This window comes from Pseudochaenichthys georgianus, chromosome 10 (genome assembly GCF_902827115.2).
Source record: "Pseudochaenichthys georgianus chromosome 10, fPseGeo1.2, whole genome shotgun sequence".
NCBI classification, from domain to species: Eukaryota; Metazoa; Chordata; class Actinopteri; order Perciformes; family Channichthyidae; genus Pseudochaenichthys; species Pseudochaenichthys georgianus.
The window spans coordinates 1,563,453-1,588,881 of NC_047512.1; the positions used below are offsets into that span (position 1 = coordinate 1,563,453).

The window sequence follows — 25,429 nt, forward strand, 5'->3', positions numbered from 1 at the left end:
ATCTTTAGTTCATACAATCATACGTATTGGGATCATTGGTATTAATGTGGACCGGAGGGAGAGGGTGACGAGCAGAAGTTTCACTTTCCTTTTTTATTTCAATTCCAGCTTTGGTCATGAAGAATATGTTTCTCTGTTGTCCACGTTCATAAAGCAAAGCAACAGCATCAGAGCACGGTGCAGAGTCTCTAGATGAGTTCACAGGAGTCCCTCGTTCTTATTAAACATCCATGTTGTAGTCCGCTGTATAGAAAACTGTGGTTTCCATGGTTTCCCCACAGCAGCAGACGCACACAATGACGTCCGCTGGCGCATCAGAAACACGTCGGATAGTGAAAGTGCAGTCGGATTCTCTAAAGTACCGCAGTCTCTTCTCCTAAGTCCTTTTGAATTCTCCTATCCACTATCCCTTAACCCCGTGACGTTTCACTCAGAGGTCAAGGAATAGACGATAGGGATAGACGTCAGGAGCTGATTTTTGGATTATCCGACCTGTGTGTCTTTGGGAGCACATTATCAGACAAAAAGAAGAAGCCTTTTAAAATGAATGAGCTCCTAACTTACATTTTATTACAAGGCCTGTTTGAATACTCAATTCTGATCGGTCAATTTGGACATTCCAGAGTTCTGATATTTTTCACTGGTTGCTAAGGAGAACAGAACGTTGCTAATGAGAACAGACCGTTGCTAAGGAGAACAGACCGTTGCTAATGAGGATGCTTTTTGAAGGTTTGATCAGGATTTTGCCTTTGCCAATTTTTTTTATCAAACTTCAGATTTTTCTTTAGAATTCTGACAGTTTTAAAGACATTTTATTTGTTCTTATCCTCACTTATTTTTTTAACTTCAATTTCGATTTTTCTTTTGAAAAGTGTCTTTTTTTTAAATCTCACTTTTTCTCAGATTCTAAGATTTTTCAGGTAATTCTTACTATTTATAAATACTCACTTTTAAAACAAGTTCTCACTTTTTTCTCAGAACTCAGATTATTCTTTTATTCTGACTTTTTCTCAGAATTTCTGGGGGAATTCTGACTTTTTTAAAATTAGAAACTGACTTTTTATCCAGATGAACTAACTAATTAGCAGGTTCTTCTCAGTATGGAACAGTACAAGTAATGATCATATATGATATACATCGACATGTGCAAAGAATAATTTTCCCATAACGCAGCTTCCATTCATCATCTCTGCTAAAGAGATCTTTATAAGTGCCTTATCTTTAAGAGTTTTTATTTCTAATCTTGCTGAGTGGCTTCATCAATGTTTCACTCACAGGAAAGAGAGAGTGTGGATTAGCTTAGAGGAAACAGGAATCCTGAGTGAAGTTTTAATGTTGTTTAAATCAGACGGCTAACCGACACGCCGCTTTGATCTCAGCCACAAAGAAAGTCACCAGGCGGATTATCAACATCTCTTTAATTAGCCTTTATCAGAACTGTCACATAGCAACAGAACAAAGTCATTCACACTTCAGCTCCCTGAAAGAGAAAAGCCTTTTCTTTCTTGTTCTTTTAATACATGAAAATACCCATTTCTGTTCTGTCAAAATAAATACTGAAGAGTTTTTATAAAAGTTGTTCTTCTCGTCTCCTTTGGACAGTTTTGCGGGAGTTGTTTCCTATACACATTCATGCTGTAAGCTGCAAAACATAAATGAATACATTAAAAAGAGAGATGGATACAGAGGAGGAATGACTCATTGTTTAAATCTGCTTTTACATTTATATCAGTTGAACTCTGTCTTCAATGAGAAGTGTTGTAGTGTCCTGGAAATCCAAGCAGACGAATATTCCTGACACAAAGTAGGATTTAGATTTTAGAAATGATGCAACTGAGATTAAAGGAGGCAGGTAAAAACATTTAGCAATTGAAAAAGGCTTTACAAGAGGCTGTGCTGAGAACTTCAGTACCAAATATACGTGGTTACATGACGTATATATCCAGCATTTGAAAAAAAAGTGCACACACGAATGAAACCAGAAACTAATTAGGGGTTTTAATTGAACTATGAAGCTCTCCCCATGTTTTGAGGCATTTCTGACCAAATCATGGGATGTTAGTCTAAAACGTGGTTAATATTGGCATGTACATTTTTTCAGGCTGGGACATCCTTGAGACATTTCGACCATATTGGAGTGTGTTTGCTCGAGCAACTTCAGCGAGGACTTTCGATGTAGAATAAAGCTTTTTGTAAATGATGATCCACAAGGTCTTAAGATGGTACTGACCACATTTGAAGTCGATTGGATGAAAACTGTAGGAGCCATTTGTTCAAATACGACACACGTAACGTGCAGAAGGGGCCACAAATTGCACGAAAAATCTAAAATGGCCGACTTCCTGTTGGGTTTACAATATGACGCCTTGTGACTTTTTGGAGCGTCTCAGCATGGTACATATGCCTTCCAAAAGTCAGACTTGTAGGTGAAACCTGAGCAGGGGGCTGCCTTTGAGTAACTGTTTAGGGGTCTTACAGAGCTTTCTTGCCAAGCCACTCGAATAAGAACCCCCAACATATCAAATTCCTCACCAGACCTGAACATCCTGCCCAAAAAACAACTCTTCTGGTGGAATTGGGCGCTCACAAACAAGATGTATTTGGTAGTTGAAAAATAATAGCTTTAGTGATTTCACTATAGGTCGCTCTGCCCAAATGAAGTGAATACACACTGGGAGATTTGGGAGGCTAATGGCTTCAAATGCTACAGATTCTGCTCAAAGTCAAATGGAAAATAAAAATTAAGATTTGTTAAGTTTGTTATCCTTCAACCGTCTCAATTTGTCCATAAATGCAACCCTTGTTTTGTTGGTCTGTAATAATGGCAGGTCGGCTTTTCTTGCTCGTCTGCTTTGTACACATGAATTCAAAATCTGAATCGAGTTCACGTGTTGGTGCTTATTTGGTAAGTCAGATTAACTAACCCTAAAAAACAACAGGACGATGTATTTTTTTCACAAAACTGTTTTTCAAATGTCTTCTCCGTTTCACAGATGTTCTTTCTGTTTCTTTGAAGGATTCATTTATAGATTTCTAACATGAAAGTATTTGGATCAGCGAAGGTCTTCTCTCCGAATCTCTCAGGTGACTTTTCCTTTTCGTTCGTTTCGTGAGGTGTTTGGTACTTCTCTCTGAAAGGCCTTTTTCACACGTTGTGCCTCATTACATTCCACACAGGTAGGCGAGATTGACTTTCCTAATTTTAGATTGTGGAGGAGCCTCTCCCACACACACACACACACACACACACACACACACACACACACACACACACACACACACACACACACACACACACACACACACACACACACACACACACACACCACACACACACACACACACACACACACACACACACACACACACACACACACACACACACACACACACACACACACACACACACACACACACACACACACACACACACACACTCCGCAGAAGAATAGACACACACTTTCTGACATTCAACTTGGATGTCATGGAAACTACAGCGGTGGAAGGGGGCGGCAATTGAACAGAAAAATAGGCTTTAAATTGAAAAAGAATCAAAACAACTCTCAGGCCACAAAGTCTGTCTCCTTTTACACGGAACAACACACGGATGGAACAACACACGGATGGAACAACACACGGATGTTAGTTTGAAAAGAAAATAGTGGGTTTAAAGACGCTAAAAACCAGGATAAAAAGGTTCAACGTGCAACTGGAAACGTCTCTGGAGTTTCATTGAGTCTATATCGTGATGTTTACAGATGTGTGTGGCTCTGCAGAGAGGTCAGTGAAGGACAGACAAGGGCACCGAGTTTCTTTCTTAATTGAGGACACGGACAACGTGCTAAAATACAAGAGAATCCAAAGTAAAGATATTAAGGCCCTGTTTATTGTGTCTAATGTTTTAAAAGTAATACAACATGTACGATTCGGACACTCCCTGGCTTATTTTAAACTACAATAACACACTTTTGGGGTCAAGACTTATCAGAAAGCTTAGGCTTCTGTTTTTAAATATATATTTTATAAGAAAAAATAAATGCTTTTACATTTCTTGTTGTACAAACGTTCCCTTCTATGGGAAAGGTTCAAAAGGAAGAGATCTTCATTATCTTAAGAACATTGAATATATATTGGAAGATAAATATTATTTAAATGCACCTATAATACATTCACAGGTTGTTTTTGGATGGGATAAATGACTCAAATGGACTACTTGATATTGTGTGTTCGACCTTTGAAACGTAATAGAATATAAATGCTAAAATGGATCCTTACTGGAATGACTGAAAAGTGCGTTGTGCGTTATTTAAGTCCCAGTTTGAATGGAAAAAAGAACAGAGAAATGTTTGCTGTTCATCAGTGAAAAGGAAATATGTCCCATTTCTGTCTATTACTTAATGCTGAAAAATACACTTGTACGCCTGCCACAAATCTATTTTCCAAGAGAGACAAAGCCTCTTGAATTTCCACTTAACATACAGTACTGTACTGTGTAAAAACACCCCAACAATATTACAAGAAATATACTGCATAAAGCAAACTATATACTTTATTTGATCTAAAATATTGATGTTTCTACAACGCCCAGTTGTCCTTGTGTATTTTGTGAATAAAGCGCCATCTCATGGGTAAATCCTGTAATTGAACAAATGGGGAAATTGGGCAACGCCCTCTAGCAATTTGGCAACACCCCCAGCCACTGGCATCCGCTGGGCTTTTGACTGGGACACACCCATGTGAGTCCTATCTGGGGTGCTACATCTGTAAGGACTTTATAATGTTTATTAAATACTGGCCTTTAACTTAAAGGTCCCACGTCATGGCCATTTCTACTGATCATAATTCCATTGTTGAGGTCTACTAGAATAGATTTATATTGTTCAATGTTCCAAACTCACATTGATCTATGAGCCCGATGGCCGCCTGCGAGATAGCGAGACACAGCGAAACCCAGCCCGAACACACACATACACCCGCAGCCTGGCTGGGAGTTTCTGTGACAGCCTCGCCGCGTCCCGCCGTGTCAGGGAGGAGAAATCGGCGGAGCTGCAGCTGAGAAAAGATTGAGTGTGTGAGGAAGTCCGCGGATTGGTCCAAATAACGTAACGGCTCCACGGATTGGTCTATTTGGACCAATGGGTCCATTTGGGTGTGGGCACGTCACTGCACCCAGGAAGAAAAAGAGAAATGTCCAACGAGGCGTTCTGGGGCAGCACGGACAGGTCTTCTCTGTGTGAGAGTGTTACTCGCTACAGGGTGCACTTTGAGGGTTGTGACTCTGCAGAACGTTCACATGCAGAACAACCTTCATAGCACACAAGGGGACGGGTCAGAAGCGGAGAAGCATGACATGGGACCTTTAAGTATTCTATTCTTAGATTGCAAACATGGAAGCCTGCAGATGGTGAATGATACTCTGACAAACTGATTTTTGATGGATGATCCCTAAAGAAATCCCATGGATATTCATGAGTTGCTCAAGGACACTTCAACAGCTGACAGCAGCTGACAATCATCCACTGGTGAATTTAAAAATGGCGGTTGCTTACAAGTGTCTAAATGAGACGACTAAACACCATCACGCCCAACATAAATCTCCTTTAGCTTAGCGGGGGTGACGTGAAGTCATGTGACTGCACTATAGTTCCTTTATAGCCTAACGTTAGCTTTGCATATGCCTCAGTGGGGAAATGATCCTTCTAAACTAACCGTGTATGTAACCGTGTGGTAACCACAGATCTTATTTTCAACATAGTTAAAAAATCCAATTGAAAAGTCCCATTGCTTTTTGACAAGTAGGCCCTTGCAATGCTAACATTAGAGTCCGCCTACAAACAACACATCGTCCCTGCACCACTCTATATGATAGTAATTGAATCATAATGAAAGGTACATCATGCCAGAGGGTCTGCCGGCTGATCTGAGATCTGTGAGGCTCATATTTATGTATCTGGAGTAACATGAGAGTCCTTTTGTCAGATTGGATATTTCCTTAAACTGGGTCAATGGGCTCGTGTCTGTGAAGGACCTGTAATCACCTCGCCCGCACAGGGTTTCCAGTCAACAGCTTTGTGGGTTTTCGTTGTGCCCGAGAATCAGTGCTCAGCGTTCTCATCTCATTAACTCATTAGGGAGGACTGTTTGTTCCAATGCAAATCATCCTGGGGTTCACTTCAGGGATTTGGCTGAAAAAACTAAATATTATCTGTGTATTTATATTTCATGTCTGTATTTCTTAGTTAGAGAAAAACAGCCCGATAGAATGATGGCAACCATTGATGAAATAACCCAAATGAATCCCAACAACAGGAGATTTTTGTTGCTGTTTTAGTTTATCTTTAAATGACCACAGTTTAAAAATAAACTACATGTAACTGCCAGAACGGTAGCAGAGGTCCGCTCTTCAAATTCAACCGTAGGATATTAAATAATAATCCTAATTTAAGAGAGCCACCTGTTTGGCAATAGCTAGCTAATTAACTTGCATTTGCTATCTAGCTAGTTTCCTAGATGGGTACTGAATATTGGCTAGCTAACTATGTGGATAGAGAGAGGACATTAGCTACCTTGTAAAGTAGATAGCTTACGTTGGCTAGTTAGCTAGATAGCTAACGTTAACTAGCTGGCACGCTAGCTAACGTTCACCAGTTGGCTAGATAGCTAATGTGTACTAGTTGGTTAGATAGCTAATGTTTGCTAGTTGGCTAGATAGCTAGTGTTTACTTGTTGGTTAGATAGCTAATGTTTGCTAGTTGGCTAGATAGCTAGTGTTTACCAGTTGGCTAGATAGCTAGTGTTTACTAGTTGGCTAGATAGCTAGTGTTTACTAGTTGGCTAGATAGCTAACGTTCACCAGTTGGCTAGATAGCTAACGTTTGCTAGTTGGCTAGATAGCTAGTGTTTACTAGTTGGCTAGATAGCTAACGTTTGCTCGTTGGCTAGATAACTAACGTTCACCAGTTGGCTAGATAGCTAAAGTTTGCTAGTTGGCTAGATAGCTAGTGTTTACTAGTTGGCTAGATAGCTAACGTTCACCAGTTGGCTAGATAGCTAAAGTTTGCTAGTTGGCTAGATAGCTAATGTTTGCTAGTTGGCTAGATAGCTAACGTTAACTAACTGGCTAGATAGCTAATGTTTGCTAGTTGGCTAGATAGCTAACGTTAACTAGCTGGCTAGATAGCTAATGTTTACTAGTTGGTTAGATAGCTAATGTTTGCTAGTTGGCTAGATAGCTAATGTTTACTAGTTGGTTAGATAGCTAATGTTTGCTAGTTGGCTAGATAGCTAGTGTTTACTAGTTGGTTAGATAGCTAATGTTTGCTAGCTAAGCAGCACGCTGACAGTTTAATTGAATTCTGTCTCCAACTTGTTTTTATACATTTCAACACTGTGGACCATTGTCTACCCTTCTGGCAGTGAGAGTTATGGTAAACAAATGTATCCTATTTTCAAAATAAAAAAGGGCTGTTTTTATTAATTGAATTATGTATTCAAGTAGAGGATATTTTAATTACTGTGTGAAGAGTCTCTGCTACTAACCACGTTGCACGTGAATGAATGATGCAAGAGAGAGGACTGTTTGCATGGGTACGACAGGAAATTAACTCTAACTTAAATTTGAAAAGCAAGAGGCATAGATGCATTATGGGTAAAGGTCAGCAGTTGGCTTTAGTGTTTTCAGTTTCCATGATACAGACACATGGAAACTTTTCTGGTACATTCTTTAACGCGGCCTCCGAGGCGAACAGAGGAAATGAATGGCGTGCTGAGATGAAGCGCCCGGCGGCAACACAGTGTGGGATGATGGGAAAAGAGCATTTCATACATACGAACATCAGTCATTAGGAGGATAACAACACACATACAGACACACAAATACTGCAAGAACCTTCAAACACACACACGCACGCACGCACGCACGCACACACACACACACACACACACACACACACACACACACCACACACACACACACACACACACACACACACACACACACACACACACACACACACACAGACCAGGGATCTTATCAGACAGAGTGTTATGGAGCGATGCACACAGAGCCATAGCAGCCTCTTTTATAATGCACTTCGACAGTTCAGGTCAGGGAAACCACAACCACATTTCTCTTTCAGCTTAATGAGGACTTAGCAGAGAAAACGTAGACCTGGCAGTCAGGTTCCCCAGCTTTGTGTCAAGGCTCAAACACTTAGCAAAAGAGAAATATTGTTCTAAACTCTGCCTCTTTTCCAGGAATAACTTGTTTCATGAGCTCATTTTTGGCCAACTTTGGTTTTACAGGAATGAACCTTCTATCGTTCTGATTTTGCACTGGAAAACAACAGGAAGCATTACATAATATTCACAAATAGATCCCCTGTATATATTATCAAATAGCTTTGGCAACATAATTCACTTTCACGACTCCCAGGCAGTCATTATCACATCTCGTGCTGTGAAATTCTCCTACACATTCCCCGGAAAGCTGCCGGTTCTCCACACGACAAACTGGTCTTGAAACCATTTGGACCCGGACCGCTCAGTCTTTTGTGGGACGGCTTGACGGGTATAGCATCGGAAATACATGAGAACTGGTTTTGTTCCAGGGTCTTTGCCACCTTTTAAAACCAGATGCATCCACGGCAAAGTCACCTTCCTCCCCTGGATCCCTAAAGTCCCATTGGGGCTCTATTTCTCCCGATTCCTGCAGCATCTGGTTCTGGATTAGTGAAGGCTGTGTTCCCGTCGGTGTAGGTCGTTTGAGATGTGACTGAAGAGTCGCCGTAGGTCACAAACAGGACTCGCGGGACTCTATGGCGGGCTGCAGAAACGTCTTCTTCTGCTCCGTGCTGTTCCCGTTGTGTAGGACAGAATACCTGAGAGACAAAAGACAGGACACAACCATTAGTAAAACAATTGGAACAAGTACAGAGGTTGCACTAGAGGTGCCAGTTCGTCTCTTATGCACTGCAGTGTCCTTGAAAAAGGCACCAAACTCCAAATTGTTCCAGGAAGCTGAACCATGAAGACCTACAGATTATATTTAGAGTAAAATACATTAATATTTGCACCTGCTTTGGTAAACATCAGGTCCTATGTCCATTATCAGTGGTTAATGCACAGCTTAGTTGAATACTCGATTCTGATCAGTCAATTCCGACATTCCAGTGGTCGGTTATTTTTCGCTAACAGACCGTTGCTAAGGAGAACAGACCGTTGCTAAGGAGGATGAAGATACTATGTGCATTTATTTCAATCTGCAAAAAATAAGTCTGGTCAGTTTAGTTTTCAGCTATATTCATTTTCATCCATCAGAAAACATCATGAATACTTTTTGAATATTTATCTTTATATTGGTGGAGGCCAGGAAAACTTTGGATTCATGATGGCTAAACTGTCCCCAGTAAAGTAAAGTAAACAGTAGAAGAAGACAGACAGGAAGTAAACACTAACAGGAACACTGGATTGGCTCTGGCACTGTTTAAAGACTGGCTCGTGGAAAAGAAGAACAGACTTGGACAGTTACAGAAAACCTCAATCGGTTCCAGACGTTGGAACGAACTATTTGTTTTCAAATCAGATTTTTAAATAAATAAAATCATTTTTAAATCAATTTTGATTTATTTTGATGGAAAGTGAGTCATTTCTCAACAGAGTCCGATCCTCACTGGAAAAGAGATCGCACAGTGGGAGTTACGGGGGTGATCGGAGGAGAAGTCAACACTGTGTGATATATCGACTGTGATCGTAACCTGTGACTGGATCCACGATCACTCAGTGGGAATTCAAGCCGAGTAGAAGTACACATGTTCTCTGTTTTTACAACGTGATGAAAATCCAAAGCACTGTGTGTCAGATTTATGCTCACATTTTATGGTGTTTGAATGGTTCAGTCATTTAAAGATGACTGAACCACTTTGAGAATAACAGTAGAATAGCTTTAACAAAATGATGAAGAGTCCAAGTGTGTTCATCCCATCATACCCATAAAAACTTAAATACAGAGTTAAGGATCTGAATGCTTTTGTCAATGTGATATTTCAATGTCTTATTACTAATACATTTGCTTGGTGTTTCAGCAGCAGAGGACTCTTTAAAGTAGAGACACTACATACTGATATACACCTGAACATCAGCAGGAGAGGACTCTTTAAAGTAGAGACACTACATACTGATATACACCTGAACATCAGCAGGAGAGGACTCTTTAAAGTAGAGACACTACATACTGACATACACCTGAACATCAGCAGGAGAGGACTCTTTAAAGTAGAGACGCTACATACTGATATACACCTGAACATCAGCAGGAGAGGACTCTTTAAAGTAGAGACGCTACATACTGACATACACCTGAACATCAGCAGGAGAGGACTCTTTAAAGTAGAGATGCTACATACTGACATACACCTGAACATCAGCAGGAGAGGACTCTTTAAAGTAGAGACGCTACATACTGACATACACCTGAACATCAGCAGGAGAGGACTCTTTAAAGTAGAGACGCTACATACTGACATACACCTGAACATCAGCAGGAGAGGACTCTTTAAAGTAGAGACGCTACATACTGACATACACCTGAACATCAGCAGGAGAGGACTCTTTAAAGTAGAGACGCTACATACTGACATACACCTGAACATCAGCAGGAGAGGACTCTTTAAAGTAGAGACACTACATACTGATATACACCTGAACATCAGCAGGAGAGGACTCTTTAAAGTAGAGACGCTACATACTGACATACACCTGAACATCAGCAGGAGAGGACTCTTTAAAGTAGAGACGCTACATACTGACATACACCTGAACATCAGCAGGAGAGGACTCTTTAAAGTAGAGACGCTACATACTGACATACACCTGAACATCAGCAGGAGAGGACTCTTTAAAGTAGAGACGCTACATACTGACATACACCTGAACATCAGCAGGAGAGGACTCTTTAAAGTAGAGACACTACATACTGATATACACCTGAACATCAGCAGGAGAGAACTCTTTAAAGTAGAGACACTTCACAAAAGGGCCACTTAAACTCCAACTGAAGATCAGGTCAAAGTGTTAGTCCCCATAAAGTGGATAAGAATGAACTCCAGTGATGCACATGCACAAGTATTCCATATGCATATACATATATCTGTGTGTGTGTGTGTGTGTGTGTGTGTGTGTGTGTGTGTGTGTGTGTGTGTGTGTGTGAGCATCACAGAGGCCTCACCGCAGGTTAAAACCATTACGAGCTGTTAACACTAACACGCCGACCAAAACACACTTCCTGCTCCAAACGGCCCGTGAAATGTACCTTCCAGACGGCCTCCGACAGTCAGAGCTTTGAAAAGGAAACACGCTGCAGATCCTCGCCAGAGAGAAACCCCAAATTGCTGCCACATTGCGGCGTGAAAACCCTCCACTGCGGTTCAGAAACACTGATGAACAGCAGCAGACTGAGGGGAGTTACTTTATAGATCTCTCACTTAGTTAAGCCGGTTCGTTAGCCGGCGTCAGAGTCTCCACGGAGTTACTACACGTTCATTTGACTGCACAGTGTGTGAGTGATGGGGCCTCTCTTCACGCTGATGTGAGTCCAAACGATGCTGCCATGTGTGAAGCGACAGCTAAAGGTAAAGTGCAAAGGAAATGTAATACTTTCAGTCCTTGGCTTCAAAGTCAAGGTAGTGTCACAAAATACTGCAAATGGGATGTTCTCCTGCCGCCTCTGTGTCAGATATGAGAGGCAGAATCAGCTTCTAACCTTTGGATTGTCTTCCTATCCACCTGCACCTGCTCTTCAGGTCTGCGTCTACGTCTCAACATTCATAACGGATATATAACGACCCCGTGCTGTGGTACACCATCTTAGCAAACGCCAATAATACTTTATTTCTGCCCCTTACTGTTAGAATTGCTATCTTGGAAAAGATTGTCCCTCTCTTGACCTGACTATCAGCATCGGCCCCTCGGTTGTTTCCCCGACTCAGACTGCAAGGACTCTGGGTGTGCTCCTGGATAACAACCTGTCCTTCACTGCAAACATCGCTGCTACTACCCGCTGCTGCAGATCCACGCTCTACACCATCAGGAGGACGCGCCCCCAGCTGACCCAGAGAGCCACGCAGGTTCTGGTCCAGGCTCTCGTCAGCTCACGCCTAGACTACTGCAGCTCCCTCCTGGCTGGTCTGCCTGCATGTGCCATCTGACCTCTGACCTCATCCAGAGTGCAGCGGCTCGTCTGGTCTTCAGCCTTCCTAAATGCTCCCACCCCACTCCGCTCCTCCGCTCCCTCCACTGGCTTCCGGTAACTGCTAGAATCCACTTCAAGACACTGGTGCTTGCGTACCGTGCTGCGAATGGATCTGGCCCTTCCTACATCCAGGACATGGTTAAACCGTACACCCCAGCACGTGCACTCCGCTCTGCATCAGCCAGACGACTCGCTGCACCCTCGCTGCGAGGGGGACCCAAGTTCCCATCAGCAGAAACACGTGGGTTTGCTATCCTGGCTCCAAGATGGTGGAATGAGCTCCCATTGACATCAGGACAGCAGAAAGCTCACACACCTTCCAGACTGAAAACTCATCTCTCTCGACTCCACCTCGAGGATAGAACTACTAACAGAGCACTGATATACTAATAAAGGGCTGGCCAGTTGAGGAGCACTTGAAATGCTTGGCTCTATGAAACCTGATGTACTTTATGATTCTGTTTTCTTCAAGCCTGTGTCTTGTTGGTGGAACGCACTTACTGTAAGTCGCTCTGGATAAAAGCCTCAGCTAAATGCAATGTAATGTGTAACTCAGTGTTTTACAATGAAACATCAATATAACACGCCTGTGGAAGTCTGCTTGTGAGCATGAGCTGCGTAGTAATGAATATAAATCATACGCCACATTAAGTAACTACTATAATCATTTATGAATGATTTGGGAAAAGCATGGAACGTCTCATTAAAACGCAGAAACTCTTTACATGACAGCACGTATGGAGTCACTGACGCAACACTCGTACAGGGAAGCTGCACACTGTGTACACGTTGGGAGTATCTCTGTGTCTTTATATTTGTGTGGAATAAAGGCCTGTGTTTATCCCAGGTGTTGTTTGTACACAGCGAGCCGGCAGGCCAGCTGGCAGCTGGTTTGTTTAATGAGGCCAGCGGAGAGAGAGGCAGAAGGCCGGATTACCAGCAGACTAAACACTTCGACATAGTTCTGGGCACAATGTGGCCAACATGCATCTTGGCGCAGACTGAAAACTCATCTCTTTCGACTCCACTTCGAGCGATAGAATGACTAACAAAGAACTGCTAACAGAGCACTTATATACTAATAAAGGACTGGCTTATCTAAAGCCAGTTGAGCAGCACTTGAAACGACTGGCTCTTTGAATCCTGATGTTCTTATATGATTCTGTTTTCCTCAAGGTTGTGTCTTCCTGGTCGAATGTACTTATTGTAAGTCGCTTTGGATAAAAGCGTCAGCTAAATGCAATGTAATGTAATGATAACGTGCCTCCAGCGGGATCCATAACGCCGCGTGGCAGACGCTGGTGTCTGATGTTCCAGAGGAAGAATGGGAGCGAGATGATTCTCGGTGTGAGGCGGTCCAGATAAATACAAAATATGTCTTTCATTACCAGGAAACCCCTTTGGCAGACCCCTAACAATGCATGTCTTTAAATAGAGTTGGTTCGCTTGTTTTTTGCTGCCATTTTCCAATCGACTGTTGGACTGTCCTACGAGAGAATGGCAAGTGAGGGATACACACACCATCTAGCTGTAAAGGGATGTGTCAGCACGGTCTGTAACCGAAAGATATCCTGCTAACAATCAATACAAACAGGGGATAACACATCTAGTTTTAACCTTCAATGTCTGACATAAAAAACAGAAAGTTGCGTCTGAAAACCCTCGCTAAATGTATCCCTGGGGTGCTTGCTCCATCAGAATTATGTGAAGTCAATAGATGGTCCAGACTGAAGGCACCCTAAGACTTGAAAGAAACTAAACCACAAACGTTGGGGCTTGTTTCTGTTACATTTTTACGAGGTGTTGATAAAAAGACTTTCCGTCACCAACTGTATGAGATTAAAAGTAAGAAACCGACCTCTAATCCTGGATTTTGCCCACTTTGAATGTAAATTGATAATATATTGATGTATTAATAGCGTAACTAATACTCTATTTTAATTGGTCACTTTGGACATTCCAAAGTTCTACTATCTTTCACTAACAGACAGTTGCTAAGGAGAATAGACCGTTGCTAAGGAGAACAGATCGTTGCCAAGGAGAACATACCGTTGCTAAGGAGGACGCTCTAATCAAGGGGACTATGTGCAGTCATATCTATCCGCAGAAAACACTAAAGGGAACAGCAGAAGAAGACAGACAGGAAGTAAACACTAACGGGAACAGTAGAAGAAGACAGACAGGAAGTAAACACTAAAGGGAACAGCAGAAGAAGACAGACAGGAAATAAACACTAAAGAGAACAGCAGAAGAAGACAGACAGGAAGTAAACACTAACGGGAACAGTAGAAGAAGACAGACAGGAAGTAAACACTAAAGGGAACAGCAGAAGAAGACAGACAGGAAATAAACACTAAAGAGAACAGCAGAAGAAGACAGCCAGGAAGTAAACCCTAAAGGGCACAGCAGAAGACGGACAGGAAGTACACACTAAAGAGAACAGCAGAAGAAGACAGACAGGAAGTAAACACTAAAGGGAACAGCAGAAAAAGACAGCCAGGAAGTAAACACTAACGGAAACAGTAGAAGAAGACAGACAGGAAGTAAACACTAAAGGGAACAGCAGAAGAAGACAGACAGGAAATAAACACTAAAGGGAACAGAAGAAGAAGACAGACAGGAAATAAACACTAACGGGAACAGTAGAAGAAGACAGACAGGAAGTAAACACTAACGTTTTTTACGAGTTTCTTGAAACTTTTAGCAAAGTGAAATAAGCCAAAGCATACTTTTTTAAATGATCGACCCCCTTGCTGCACATTATTCCTTGTTAAAGAAACGGTCTCATGGTGAAGTTAATGTATTTCACTCCTTAAGTCCCTCAGTGCTCTCACTGCACTGGATTAACCTGATAATTAACCTCTGGAAACAAGCACTCTTCTGATAGAGAGGAGAACGTATCCTTGCTTTATTTGGTGAGTGTTTCAAGGAGATATCTGTTGTATCAAAACAAAGCTTTACAGAAGGTTAATTTACAGGTTAATTCTCTGGACGGAGAAAACATGGAGGATAAGGTTTGCCTGACTTGAGAGCAAACTTACACCAAGCGGCAGGCTTTCTAGACAGGAGGAGAAAAGCCAAATCATCAAACATTATAGAAATAAAGAATAATATAATTTAGTTAAAAAAGTGTGAAAGAACACAGCCTTCATTTTTTCAAAAACATTTAATGTCACTTTTAAAGAAGGTTTTAGTAATATATTAGGCAGGGCAGAGTGACATCTTTAAGCGTTGACAACAGCTTTAACTTCCCAAATAATCCGCTGTGAAGCCTTTAAATGAACTGGTATTAGGTAAACAATGTGTTTGAAGGAACAAACCTAACATTAAGATTACAAAAATGGAATAAAGTTATCCAAATAACTCTTTTTGTGGGAATTTACAGCGATGTTTGGAGCTGTTAGGACCTGCTAGCTGTATAATGTTAGCCAGTTAGCTTAAAAGAATCTCATGTCAACAATGTTTTTATAATTGTATTCAGCCATAGCTTTTCAGATAGCTATCATTTGCTAGCTAGCTTGTTAGATAGGTAGCTAATGTAAACTAGCTGACTACATACATCATTAAGTTGAAGCTTGTAAAGTAGATAGCTAACGTTCGTTGATAGCTAGATAAGGCACTTTCACACCAAGTACTTTTTCCAGGAATAGTTTCCGGAACTTTTATTTAATTTTTATTTCCTAGTAAATCGCGTTCACGAGGGAGCCGCTGACGTCACTTCTTCTTCTTCTTCTTCTTCTTCTTCTTCTTCTTCTTCTTCTTCTTCTTCTTCTTCTTCTTCTTCTTCTTCTTCTTCTTTGGGTTTACTGGTAGGCCGCAAACAACTTGAAGGCGTATACTGCCACCCGAAGTCCCCGAGTAAATCGCCACAAGCGCCAACACCTCCTCATCTCCACCGCTCCCATGTTTTTTTGTGTGTTGCCATAAGTTAGTCTCTTTCCGTTGGTGCGCTGGGCTAATGCTAATGCTAATGCGAGCAAATAAAATGGCGGCTTCACAAACAATTTTCAGAGTTTTACGGGGCGGGGTTTGCAATTCGCTCAGCCAATCAGACAGAGGAACCTTTTTCTCCCCAGGAAAGTCCCACCTCTCTAGCAGGGACTGCAAATGTTTGAAAAGGTTCGCAAAAAAAAAGTTCTAGTTCCAGATATTTCTGGTGTGAACGCAAAATCCCAGGAACTATCGGAACTATTCCTGGGAAAAGTACTCCGGTGTGAAAGCGCCTATTGTTAACGTTTGCTAGCTGAACAGCACTCTGACAGGTTAACTGAGTTCTTCACTGTGTTAATATGAGCTTTTAGGCCATTTCCATATGTCCTCCTGCAGCCACTAACAGATGATGGTTGCTATGAAACATTCCATATGAGCAAAGTAGCTGCGAATGATCTTAAATACAAGTCACTGTTTACAATTCAGCTAGTGCTAAACCAGACAAGCTAACACATGAGCGTTTAAACCGGAAGTGTGAATACGGGCGAGCAAAATAAGGTGAATTATTCCTGCAAACATGTGACATCCTTTTTTTTCACCCCAGTTTCTGCACAAGTGATCCAATCTTCATCAACCTCTCCACTTCTGATGACCTCTCCCCCCTCTCTCACTGTCTCTCGGTCTGGAGAGCAATCACTGATCATTACAATCAGGATGTCTGTTCCCTGGACTTTCTTAAGCAGCTCTGTTGCCGTGCAGGTCAACCAGCTGATGCCACTCGAGGCCAAATACCCACTGAGAGACGAGAGCTCACTAACACATATGATGCTGATGAGAAGAGAGGAAGGAGAGGAGGGGAGGAAGGGTGCACTACAAAAACTTGAAATCTTGCCCAGTATCTTTGTCTGATATCCAGTCAGAATGTGTCTCTACTCCTGATATGAGACGTGATAACTTGCACTGCAGTGAGATATCAGGTCTTGTTTTTGGACATGCTTCATCTTGTTCAGTCAAAACATCTTATTTTGAGTTGTATCTCAGAGGAAACTTGTTTCTTTTCACCAGGGACGTGCACAGACATTTGGAGGGGCTATTGCTCTAAACTAGAGAAAGGGCCCCCCCCCCCCAAAAACGTAAGAAGTTTTTATAAAAAAAGAAAACCAGGGAAATTGTTTGTTTCGCGGTCCATATCTCATTGACATATCTAACGTTAGGAACTATTAAAGACAAAATGCGGACAATTCTGTTTTAATGTAGTTTGACCGTTGTAACTGCTGTGCCTTAAATAACCTCACTAATTGATTAAACCAATTCAATACGCATTATTCTTATTCTTATCGTTCTTTATGAGCGCAGTAACGGTAAGGTATCTAATTACTTATTTATTTAGTATTCCTTAACTTAGTAACAGAGATGGTCAAACTAAAGTAGAGACATGGCAGAAATCCTACAATGGGCGACTGTGGCTGCGAGGGAGTGCGGTCGTCTTTCAACCAGAAGGTTGTGGGTTCGATCCCAGCCCATGCAGTCAACATGTCGATGTATCCTTGAGCAAGATACTTAACCCTGAGTTGCTCCCGATGGCATGGCCAACGGTGTGTGAATGTGTATGTATGTTAGTGCATGTCCTAACATACACTGCTCAGTATGAATGGGTGAACGACATGAAGTATGTAAAGCGCTTTGAGGGGTCTTAAAGACTGGATAAAGCGCTATATAAGTCCATTTACCAATGAAGCGGGGCAGTGAAGTGTTCTCCGTGAGAGGGCGATCAAGAGAAGAGAGCGAGGGGTGAGGGAGTTTACGGGGCAGATGCAAAGACACAGAAAGACAGAAGCACAATAACAAGTATATTTAGGTTTAAATAACCTACGGTGTCAAGAGGAAGTACAGTCCCCTGGTTTGTGCCCTATACTCTAACTGCCATGAGAAAACTCAAAATCAATTCTAAATCACCAGCTGACATCAGAACACGTTTGAGCATTGGCGGCTTATTTTGTAACACAACATCTCCTGATGCTGGTCAGATATAGTTCAGAATGAGTTCTCCAGATGATTGCAAGATGTGATGTATATAAATATCCCGTCTTATCTCAAGAGATCTTACCAAGCTAATGTTCACGTGTTCTATTGGCAGATTTTTGTATTTATTTCAAGTGAAAACAGCTTATTTTCATTATTTGTTCAACTTGTTTTTGGAGCAGCATTTCTTTCCGCTGTGATGAATATGAGATAAACACAAAAGAGTGGAATTTAAATAGAAACGAGATAACACAGCAGAGAGCGAGGAAGAATGGATTAAGGGGAGATAACAGTATGCAAAATTATTCAGAGTTTAAACCCCACGAGGAAAGTTTGCTTGCAGCTCAGCAACACAAAGGAGCTGCAAGACTTTCCAAGACTTCCCCAAAGAACTCTCCTCTCTGACCTTGAAGGGATTGTTTGCAACCTGAACATCCAGAAATGTGCCCAGGTAAGCAAAAGCATCACGAGTCCTTACTGTAAAACCAATTACAGGAGGTATGTGTCTTCACCTCAATTACAGGGGACGGAGAAAAGTGTTCTGTTACAGGGTGTAGTGGGAAAAGAAGGACGAAGAGAGGACAAAAAAGAGGGGAAAGAGAAGCAGAAATAACTTAATAGAGGACGATTTACGGTGTTCAATGTCAGGAACGTTTATAATGTTCAGAGTTCTTCAGTGACGATACAACTACGCTAAACGATCCACTTAACGTCGGTCTGTGCTGAAGCAACACTGCTGACACCAGGTCTGCTACAAAAGTACACACATCTTTTACTCAGGTAGAAGTACAGATAATCGTGTTTAAAAACACTCTGGTAAAAGTAGAAGTACTGACTAAACTTCTTTACTCAAGTGAAAGTAAAGAGGCTTTGAAATGTAGATCAGTAAAAAGTGACTTCACGTCACCACCGCTAAGCTAAAGGAGGCTAATGTTGGGCTATAAAGGAACTACAGCACGGTCACATGACTTCACGTCACCACCGCTAAGCTAAAGGCGGCTAATGTTGGGCTATAAAGGAACTACAGCACGGTCACATGACTTCACGTCACCACCGCTAAGCTAAAGGAGGCTAATGTTGGGCTATAAAGGAACTACAGCACGGTCACATGACTTCACGTCACCACCGCTAAGCTAAAGGAGGCTAATGTTGGGCTATAAAGGAACTACAGCACGGTCACATGACTTCACGTCACCACCGCTAAGCTAAAGGTGGCTAATGTTGGGCTATAAAGGAACTACAGCACGGTCACATGACTTCACGTCACCACCGCTAAGCTAAAGGAGGCTAATGTTGGGCTATAAAGGAACTACAGCACGGTCACATGACTTCACGTCACCACCGCTAAGCTAAAGGAGGCTAATGTTGGGCTATAAAGGAACTACAGCACGGTCACATGACTTCACGTCACCACCGCTAAGCTAAAGGTGGCTAATGTTGGGCTATAAAGGAACTACAGCACGGTCACATGACTTCACGTCACCACCGCTAAGCTAAAGGCGGCTAATGTTGGGCTATAAAGGAACTACAGCACGGTCACATGACTTCACGTCCCCACCGCTAAGCTATAGGTGGCTAATGTTGGGAGTGATCACATTTAGTCGCCTCATTTAGACACTTGTTAGCAACCGCCGTTCATTTATTTATTCACCACTAGTGGGGTATTTACTGACGTAGAATAAAAGCGTTAAAAGCTCTTACGCTTGTGTTAACCACAGACCTTATTTCAGGCTAACAACCAAAAAGACATTCAGAAAACCATTGACCTCCAGGCTTAGGGACAGGAAGCGGTATTATGCTGACTAATTTCCCTGTTTTAAGACTAATTCCTGCGACATTCTTTTAGCCGGATATTATTTCAGCGAGACACTTTTTTCCGCAGAGTATTTAGTTTGTTATATCTGTAAAGTTAGGCTTCGGTGCATTATGGGAAACTATAACAAAGATAATGCATCTCACTAATTAGCTAGTTGCTTCAATAGCTAATTAAGATGGCATAGACCAGCGGTTCCCAACCTGTGGGCTGCGGCCCCCTAGTGGTCCGCGAAGGCATTGCAAGTAGGCCGCCAAATAATTTGCAAAACATTATGATTTGTTTGGAAACATTTTAATTACTAAGATTGTTTTGTATTCGAACCTCCTTTCCCTTCTCTTTCTTGATCCTCCTTAGCAACGGTCATTACAGTCCTTGATCACAGCGGTCTGTTCTACTGGATTAACATCGTGTCACATGTTCTGAATTGATCAGAACTTTATTAGTCTCCGTATTGTTTATGGTTGAATGTGGGCCGCACATTTTAGATTCTTAAGTTGTCCCTGAGTTGAATAAGGTTGGGAACCACTGATGTCTGTGCATTCATTTAAATCGCAAAAAAGTCCCAAATTGGGATCAATAACGTACTTCTGATCTTATCGTACCTTAACTGTTTAAGAACCTCTATTTCAGATTCAAATCCCCCAATGCAAATTTAAAACTTTGCACGAATTTTTTTTCTAAAGTATGAAGTTTGTGCAGCTTTGAAGGCGTCACTCACTGCCAAAAAAAGTTCCTTCCATTTTCTGTCGCAGCGATACCATCTGCAATTTCAGGCTTAGTCTCAGACCGAGTGTGTCCGTCATATCCCAGTATCTCCGGGTTCACACCAGGCCACGATTGACGCTTTGATTCTCCTGTTTTCCGGTTTTAAAACTGCGGGCCCATGGCTCGATAAGACTGGAGGCCTTCGTTTAAAGAGGGCAACACCTTTGTGAGAAAACAGTTTAAACTCAAAATGGACCTCACACTGATAACAGACAGAATACACAGTGATTGACGGGTGGGAAACACATACTGATATACACCTGGACATCAGCAGGAGAGGACTCTTTAAAGTAGAGACACTACATACTGATATACACCTGGACATCAGCAGGAGAGGACTCTTTAAAGTAGAGATGCTACATACTGATATACACCTGGACATCAGCAGGAGAGGACTCTTTAAAGTAGAGATGCTACATACTGATATACACCTGAACATCAGCAGGAGAGGACTCTTTAAAGTAGAGACACTACACACTGATATACACCTGAACATCAGCAGGAGAGGACTCTTTAAAGTAGAGACACTACATCCTGATATACACCTGAACATCAGCAGGAGAGGACTCTTTAAAGTAGAGACACTACATCCTGATATACACCTGAACATCAGCAGGAGAGGACTCTTTAAAGTAGAGACACTACATCCTGATATACACCTGAACATCAGCAGGAGAGGACTCTTTAAAGTAGAGACACTACATCCTGATATACACCTGAACACCAGCAGGAGAGGACTCTTTAAAGGAGAGGACTCTTTAAGTGTATTATGTAGGAAAACGTATATAGCTGAAGCCTCTCCCATGGGCCTCTTCTTGTCGTCTTATTGTCAGAGAGCGAATGAACCTCTCTTCATGTGAAAGCAGCTTCTGTGTCTTTTGTTGAGACTCCTCCACTGACCTGCTCTCTCCGTGTCACTACATTAACACAGGATATAGCAGTTAGCGGGCATGTGGGGAAGTCAACAAGTGTGTGTGTGTGTGTGTGTGTGTGTGAGAGTGTGTGTGTGTGTGTGAGAGTGTGTGTGTGTGTGTGTGAGTGTGTGTGTGTGTGAGAGTGTGTGTATACAGCATGTGGGACATCTTCAAAACACGAGTATCTGCGTTGTATCCTTAAGAAAGAAGATCCTGCACTAAAAATAGACCTCCAGTAGACTCAGCTTCAAGGGAAAAGAGGGCCAGTGTGTGTGTGTGTGTGTGTGTGTGTGTGTGTGTGTGTGGTCTAGCATTACTATACTTGTGGGGACCTAAATCTGTTTACACAGTCACGTGGTGGGACTCGCCTCCCTTATGGGGACACATTGGAGGTCCCCATAAGGGATCATTAATTTTAGGGTGAAGACTTGGTTAGGATAAGTCTCCAGGAAATGCATGTAGGTCAATGTAATGTCCCCTGAAGTGATGTATACATGGTATGTGTGTGTGTGTGTGTGTGTGTGTGTGTGTGTGTGTGTGGTGTGTGTGTGTGTGTGTGTGTGTGTGTGTGTGTGTGTGTGTGTGTGTGTGAGAGATCAGTCCTGGTTTTGTGGTTCAGATGTTGGATTATATCTGGATGCCTGCAACGCACCATTCCTCAACAAATTGCTTACATGACTGGAATGGGGAGAGATTGTCACTGTGTGTGTGTGTGCGTGTGTGTGTGTGTGTGTGTGTGTGTGTGTGTGTGTGTGTGTGTGTGTGTGTGTGCATGTGTGTGTTGTGTGTGTGTGTCTGTGTGTGATCGTACCTGCTTTTACGTTGTGTATAACTCGGACTGCAGCTTCCTTGCTTCTCTGAGCAGCACCCAGATGTTAGTTTTCGCGTTGCCTCACCCAGGTGTTAATATGACATAGTGAACTTAAATGAATGTGGATGTGTGTGTATATATGTGTATGTATGTGTATGTATGTGTGTATATGTGTATGTATGTGTATGTATGTGTATGTGTGTATGTGTGTGTCTGTATGTGTATGTATGTGTATGTCTGTGTATGTGTGTGTCTGTATGTGTCTGTCTGTGTGTGTCTGTGTCTGTCTGTGTCTGTCTGTGTGTGTATGTGTCTGTCTGTGTCTGTCTGTGTCTGTATGTGTCTGTCTGTGTCTGTCTGTGTCTGTCTGTGTCTGTCTGTGTGTGTATGTGTCTGTCTGTGTCTGTCTGTGTGTGTCTGTGTGTGTATGTGTCTGTCTGTGTCTGTCTGTGTGTCTCTGTGTCTGTTGTGTCTGTCTGTCTGTCTGTGTGTCTCTGTGTCTGTCTGTGTCTCTGTGTGTCTCTGTGTCTGTTGTTGTCTGTTCTGTGTCTGTTTGTCTCTCTTGTCTGTCTGTTGTGTCTCTGTTTCTGTCTGTTGTCTGTCTGTGTCTGTCTGTGTCTCTGTGTCTGTCTGTTCTGTCTGTGTGTCTCTGTGTCTCTGTGTCTGTTCTCTGTCTGTCTGTGTCTCTGTGTTGTCTGTGTCTGTCTGTGTCTGTCTGTGTCTCTCTGTCTGGTGTCTCTACTGTGTCTGTCTGTGTCTGTCTGTGTGTCCTGTGTCATCTCTGTGTCTGTCTGTGTGTCTCTGTCTACTGTATGTGTCTGTCTGTGTCTGTCTGTGTCTGTCTGTGTGTGTATGTGTCTGTCTGTGTCTGTCTGTGTCTGTCTGTGTCTCTCTGTCTGTGATCCTCTCTGTGTCTAGTCTGTGTCTGTGTCTGTCTGTGGTGTCTCTGTGTCTGTCTGTGTACTGTCCTGGTGTGTGTCTGTGTGTCTCTGTGTCTGGTCTGTGTCTGTCTGTGTGTGTCTGTGTGTCTCTGTGTCTGTCATGTCTCTGTGTCTGTACTGTGTGGTCTATGTGTCTGTCTGTGTCTGTACTGTGTCTGTCATACTGATATCACATCAGGGCTGCTTGTATTGAGAGGAGGTGCATGTCTGCTGACGGACGTTAGCCTGACCGATGGTCCGGCGGATGCTCGTGCAGCAGCTGTGAACAACATATAGATCGCTGCATTATGTTTTCTTCTGCACGTGTCTGCCAGACGCATCGTGGTGTTTACGGTGATGGTTGTCTTTCATCTTGACGGGGGGGTGAGTGTGTGTGTGTGTGTGTGTGTGTGTGTGTGTGTGTGTGTGTGTGTGTGTGTGTGTGTGTGTGAGACAAAGGAAAGACACATGGTGAAGTTAGCGAGGCAGAAACTCACACTGATTACATTAGGAAGTGAAATCCTTCCTGCCACCTCAACGTGGACCGTGATGAGGACACGAGGAGGAGCCGAGGACACGAGGAGGAGCCACGGAAACACACATCTGTGTTTTGATCCGTATTTTAATTAGTTTCCCCTGTTTTATTGTCCTGTCCAGATCTGTCTTTGTTTCCCGTTTTATTTTGAAAAGCGTATAGTCTGTACTCTGTAGCCACTTCCTTTCTCTGTTTCCCTCTTGTTCACACACACACACACACACACACACACACACACACACACACACACACACACACACACACACACACACACACACACACACACACACACACACACACACACACACACACGCACGCACGCACACGCACACACACACACACACACACACACACACACACACACACACACACACACACACACACACACACACACACACACACACACACACAGCTAAATAACAATGAGTGGACCTGTAATGTGTGTGTACACGTTGAGGCCGCTCGGCTTCTAATCCTTCAGAAAAACCTCGAGATGTATTTTCGGCCTTTGATATTTCCGTGTTGACTAAACAAAGCTCTACGTTGTCAAACTGCGGGTTTAAAAGTCATCGCCCGACCTCAGCGTGCTGCCGTGAGCTCTGCAGGCAGCGTCTCTGAGCGAGGACACTCTCCTTCTCTGTTCCTAACGTCTGGCACAAAGACTTGTGAGGATGCTGCCTTCAGCAGGAAGAAGAAGCTGAATGAGATCTGAGTCTCCATCGTGAGTCTGAGTCTCCATCATGTCTTCATTATGAGTCTGAGTCTCCATCATGTCTTCATTATGAGTCTGAGTCTCCATCATGTCTTCATCATGAGTCTGAGTCTCCATCATGTCTTCATTATGAGTCTGAGTCTCCATCATGTCTTCATCATGAGTCTGCATCATGAGGCTGAGTCTTCATCATGAGTCTGAGTCTCCATCATGAGTCTGAGTCTCCATCATGAGTCTGAGTCTCCATCATGTCTTCATCATGAGTCTCCATCATGAGTCTGAGTCTCCATCATGAGTCTGAGTCTCCATCATGAGTCTGAGTCTCCATCATGTCTTCATCATGAGTCTGCATCATGAGGCTGAGTCTTCATCATGAGTCTGAGTCTCCATCATGAGTCTGAGTCTCCATCATGAGTCTGAGTCTCCATCATGTCTTCATCATGAGTCTGAGTCTCCATCATGAGTCTGAGTCTCCATCATGAGTCTGAGTCTCCATCATGAGTCTGAGTCTCCATCATGAGTCTGAGTCTGCATCATGAGTCTGAGTCTGCATCATGAGTCTGAGTCTCCATCATGAGTCTGAGTCTCCATCATGAGTCTGAGTCTCCATCATGAGTCTGAGTCTCCATCCTGTCTTCATCATGTCTTCATCATGAGTCTGAGTCTTCATCATGTCTCCATCGTGAGTCTGAGTCTCCATCATGAGTCTGAGTCTCCATCATGTCTCCATCGTGAGTCTGAGTCTCCATCCTGTCTT

The 25,429-nt window shown here is 42.7% G+C and overlaps 1 protein-coding gene across 1 annotated transcript in view; it reads right to left on the reverse strand.

The window, feature by feature from the left end:
- Nucleotides 1-3,396: 3,396 nt before the first annotated feature.
- htr4 (5-hydroxytryptamine receptor 4) overlaps nucleotides 3,397-25,429 on the reverse strand; it is a 193,088-nt gene continuing 171,055 nt past the window's right edge. The window contains exon 7 of the mRNA XM_034093032.2: nucleotides 3,397-8,879. Within this exon, the coding sequence (XP_033948923.1) occupies nucleotides 8,792-8,879 (88 nt within the window). The 3' untranslated portion in view covers nucleotides 3,397-8,791. The remainder of the gene's footprint in view (nucleotides 8,880-25,429) is intronic.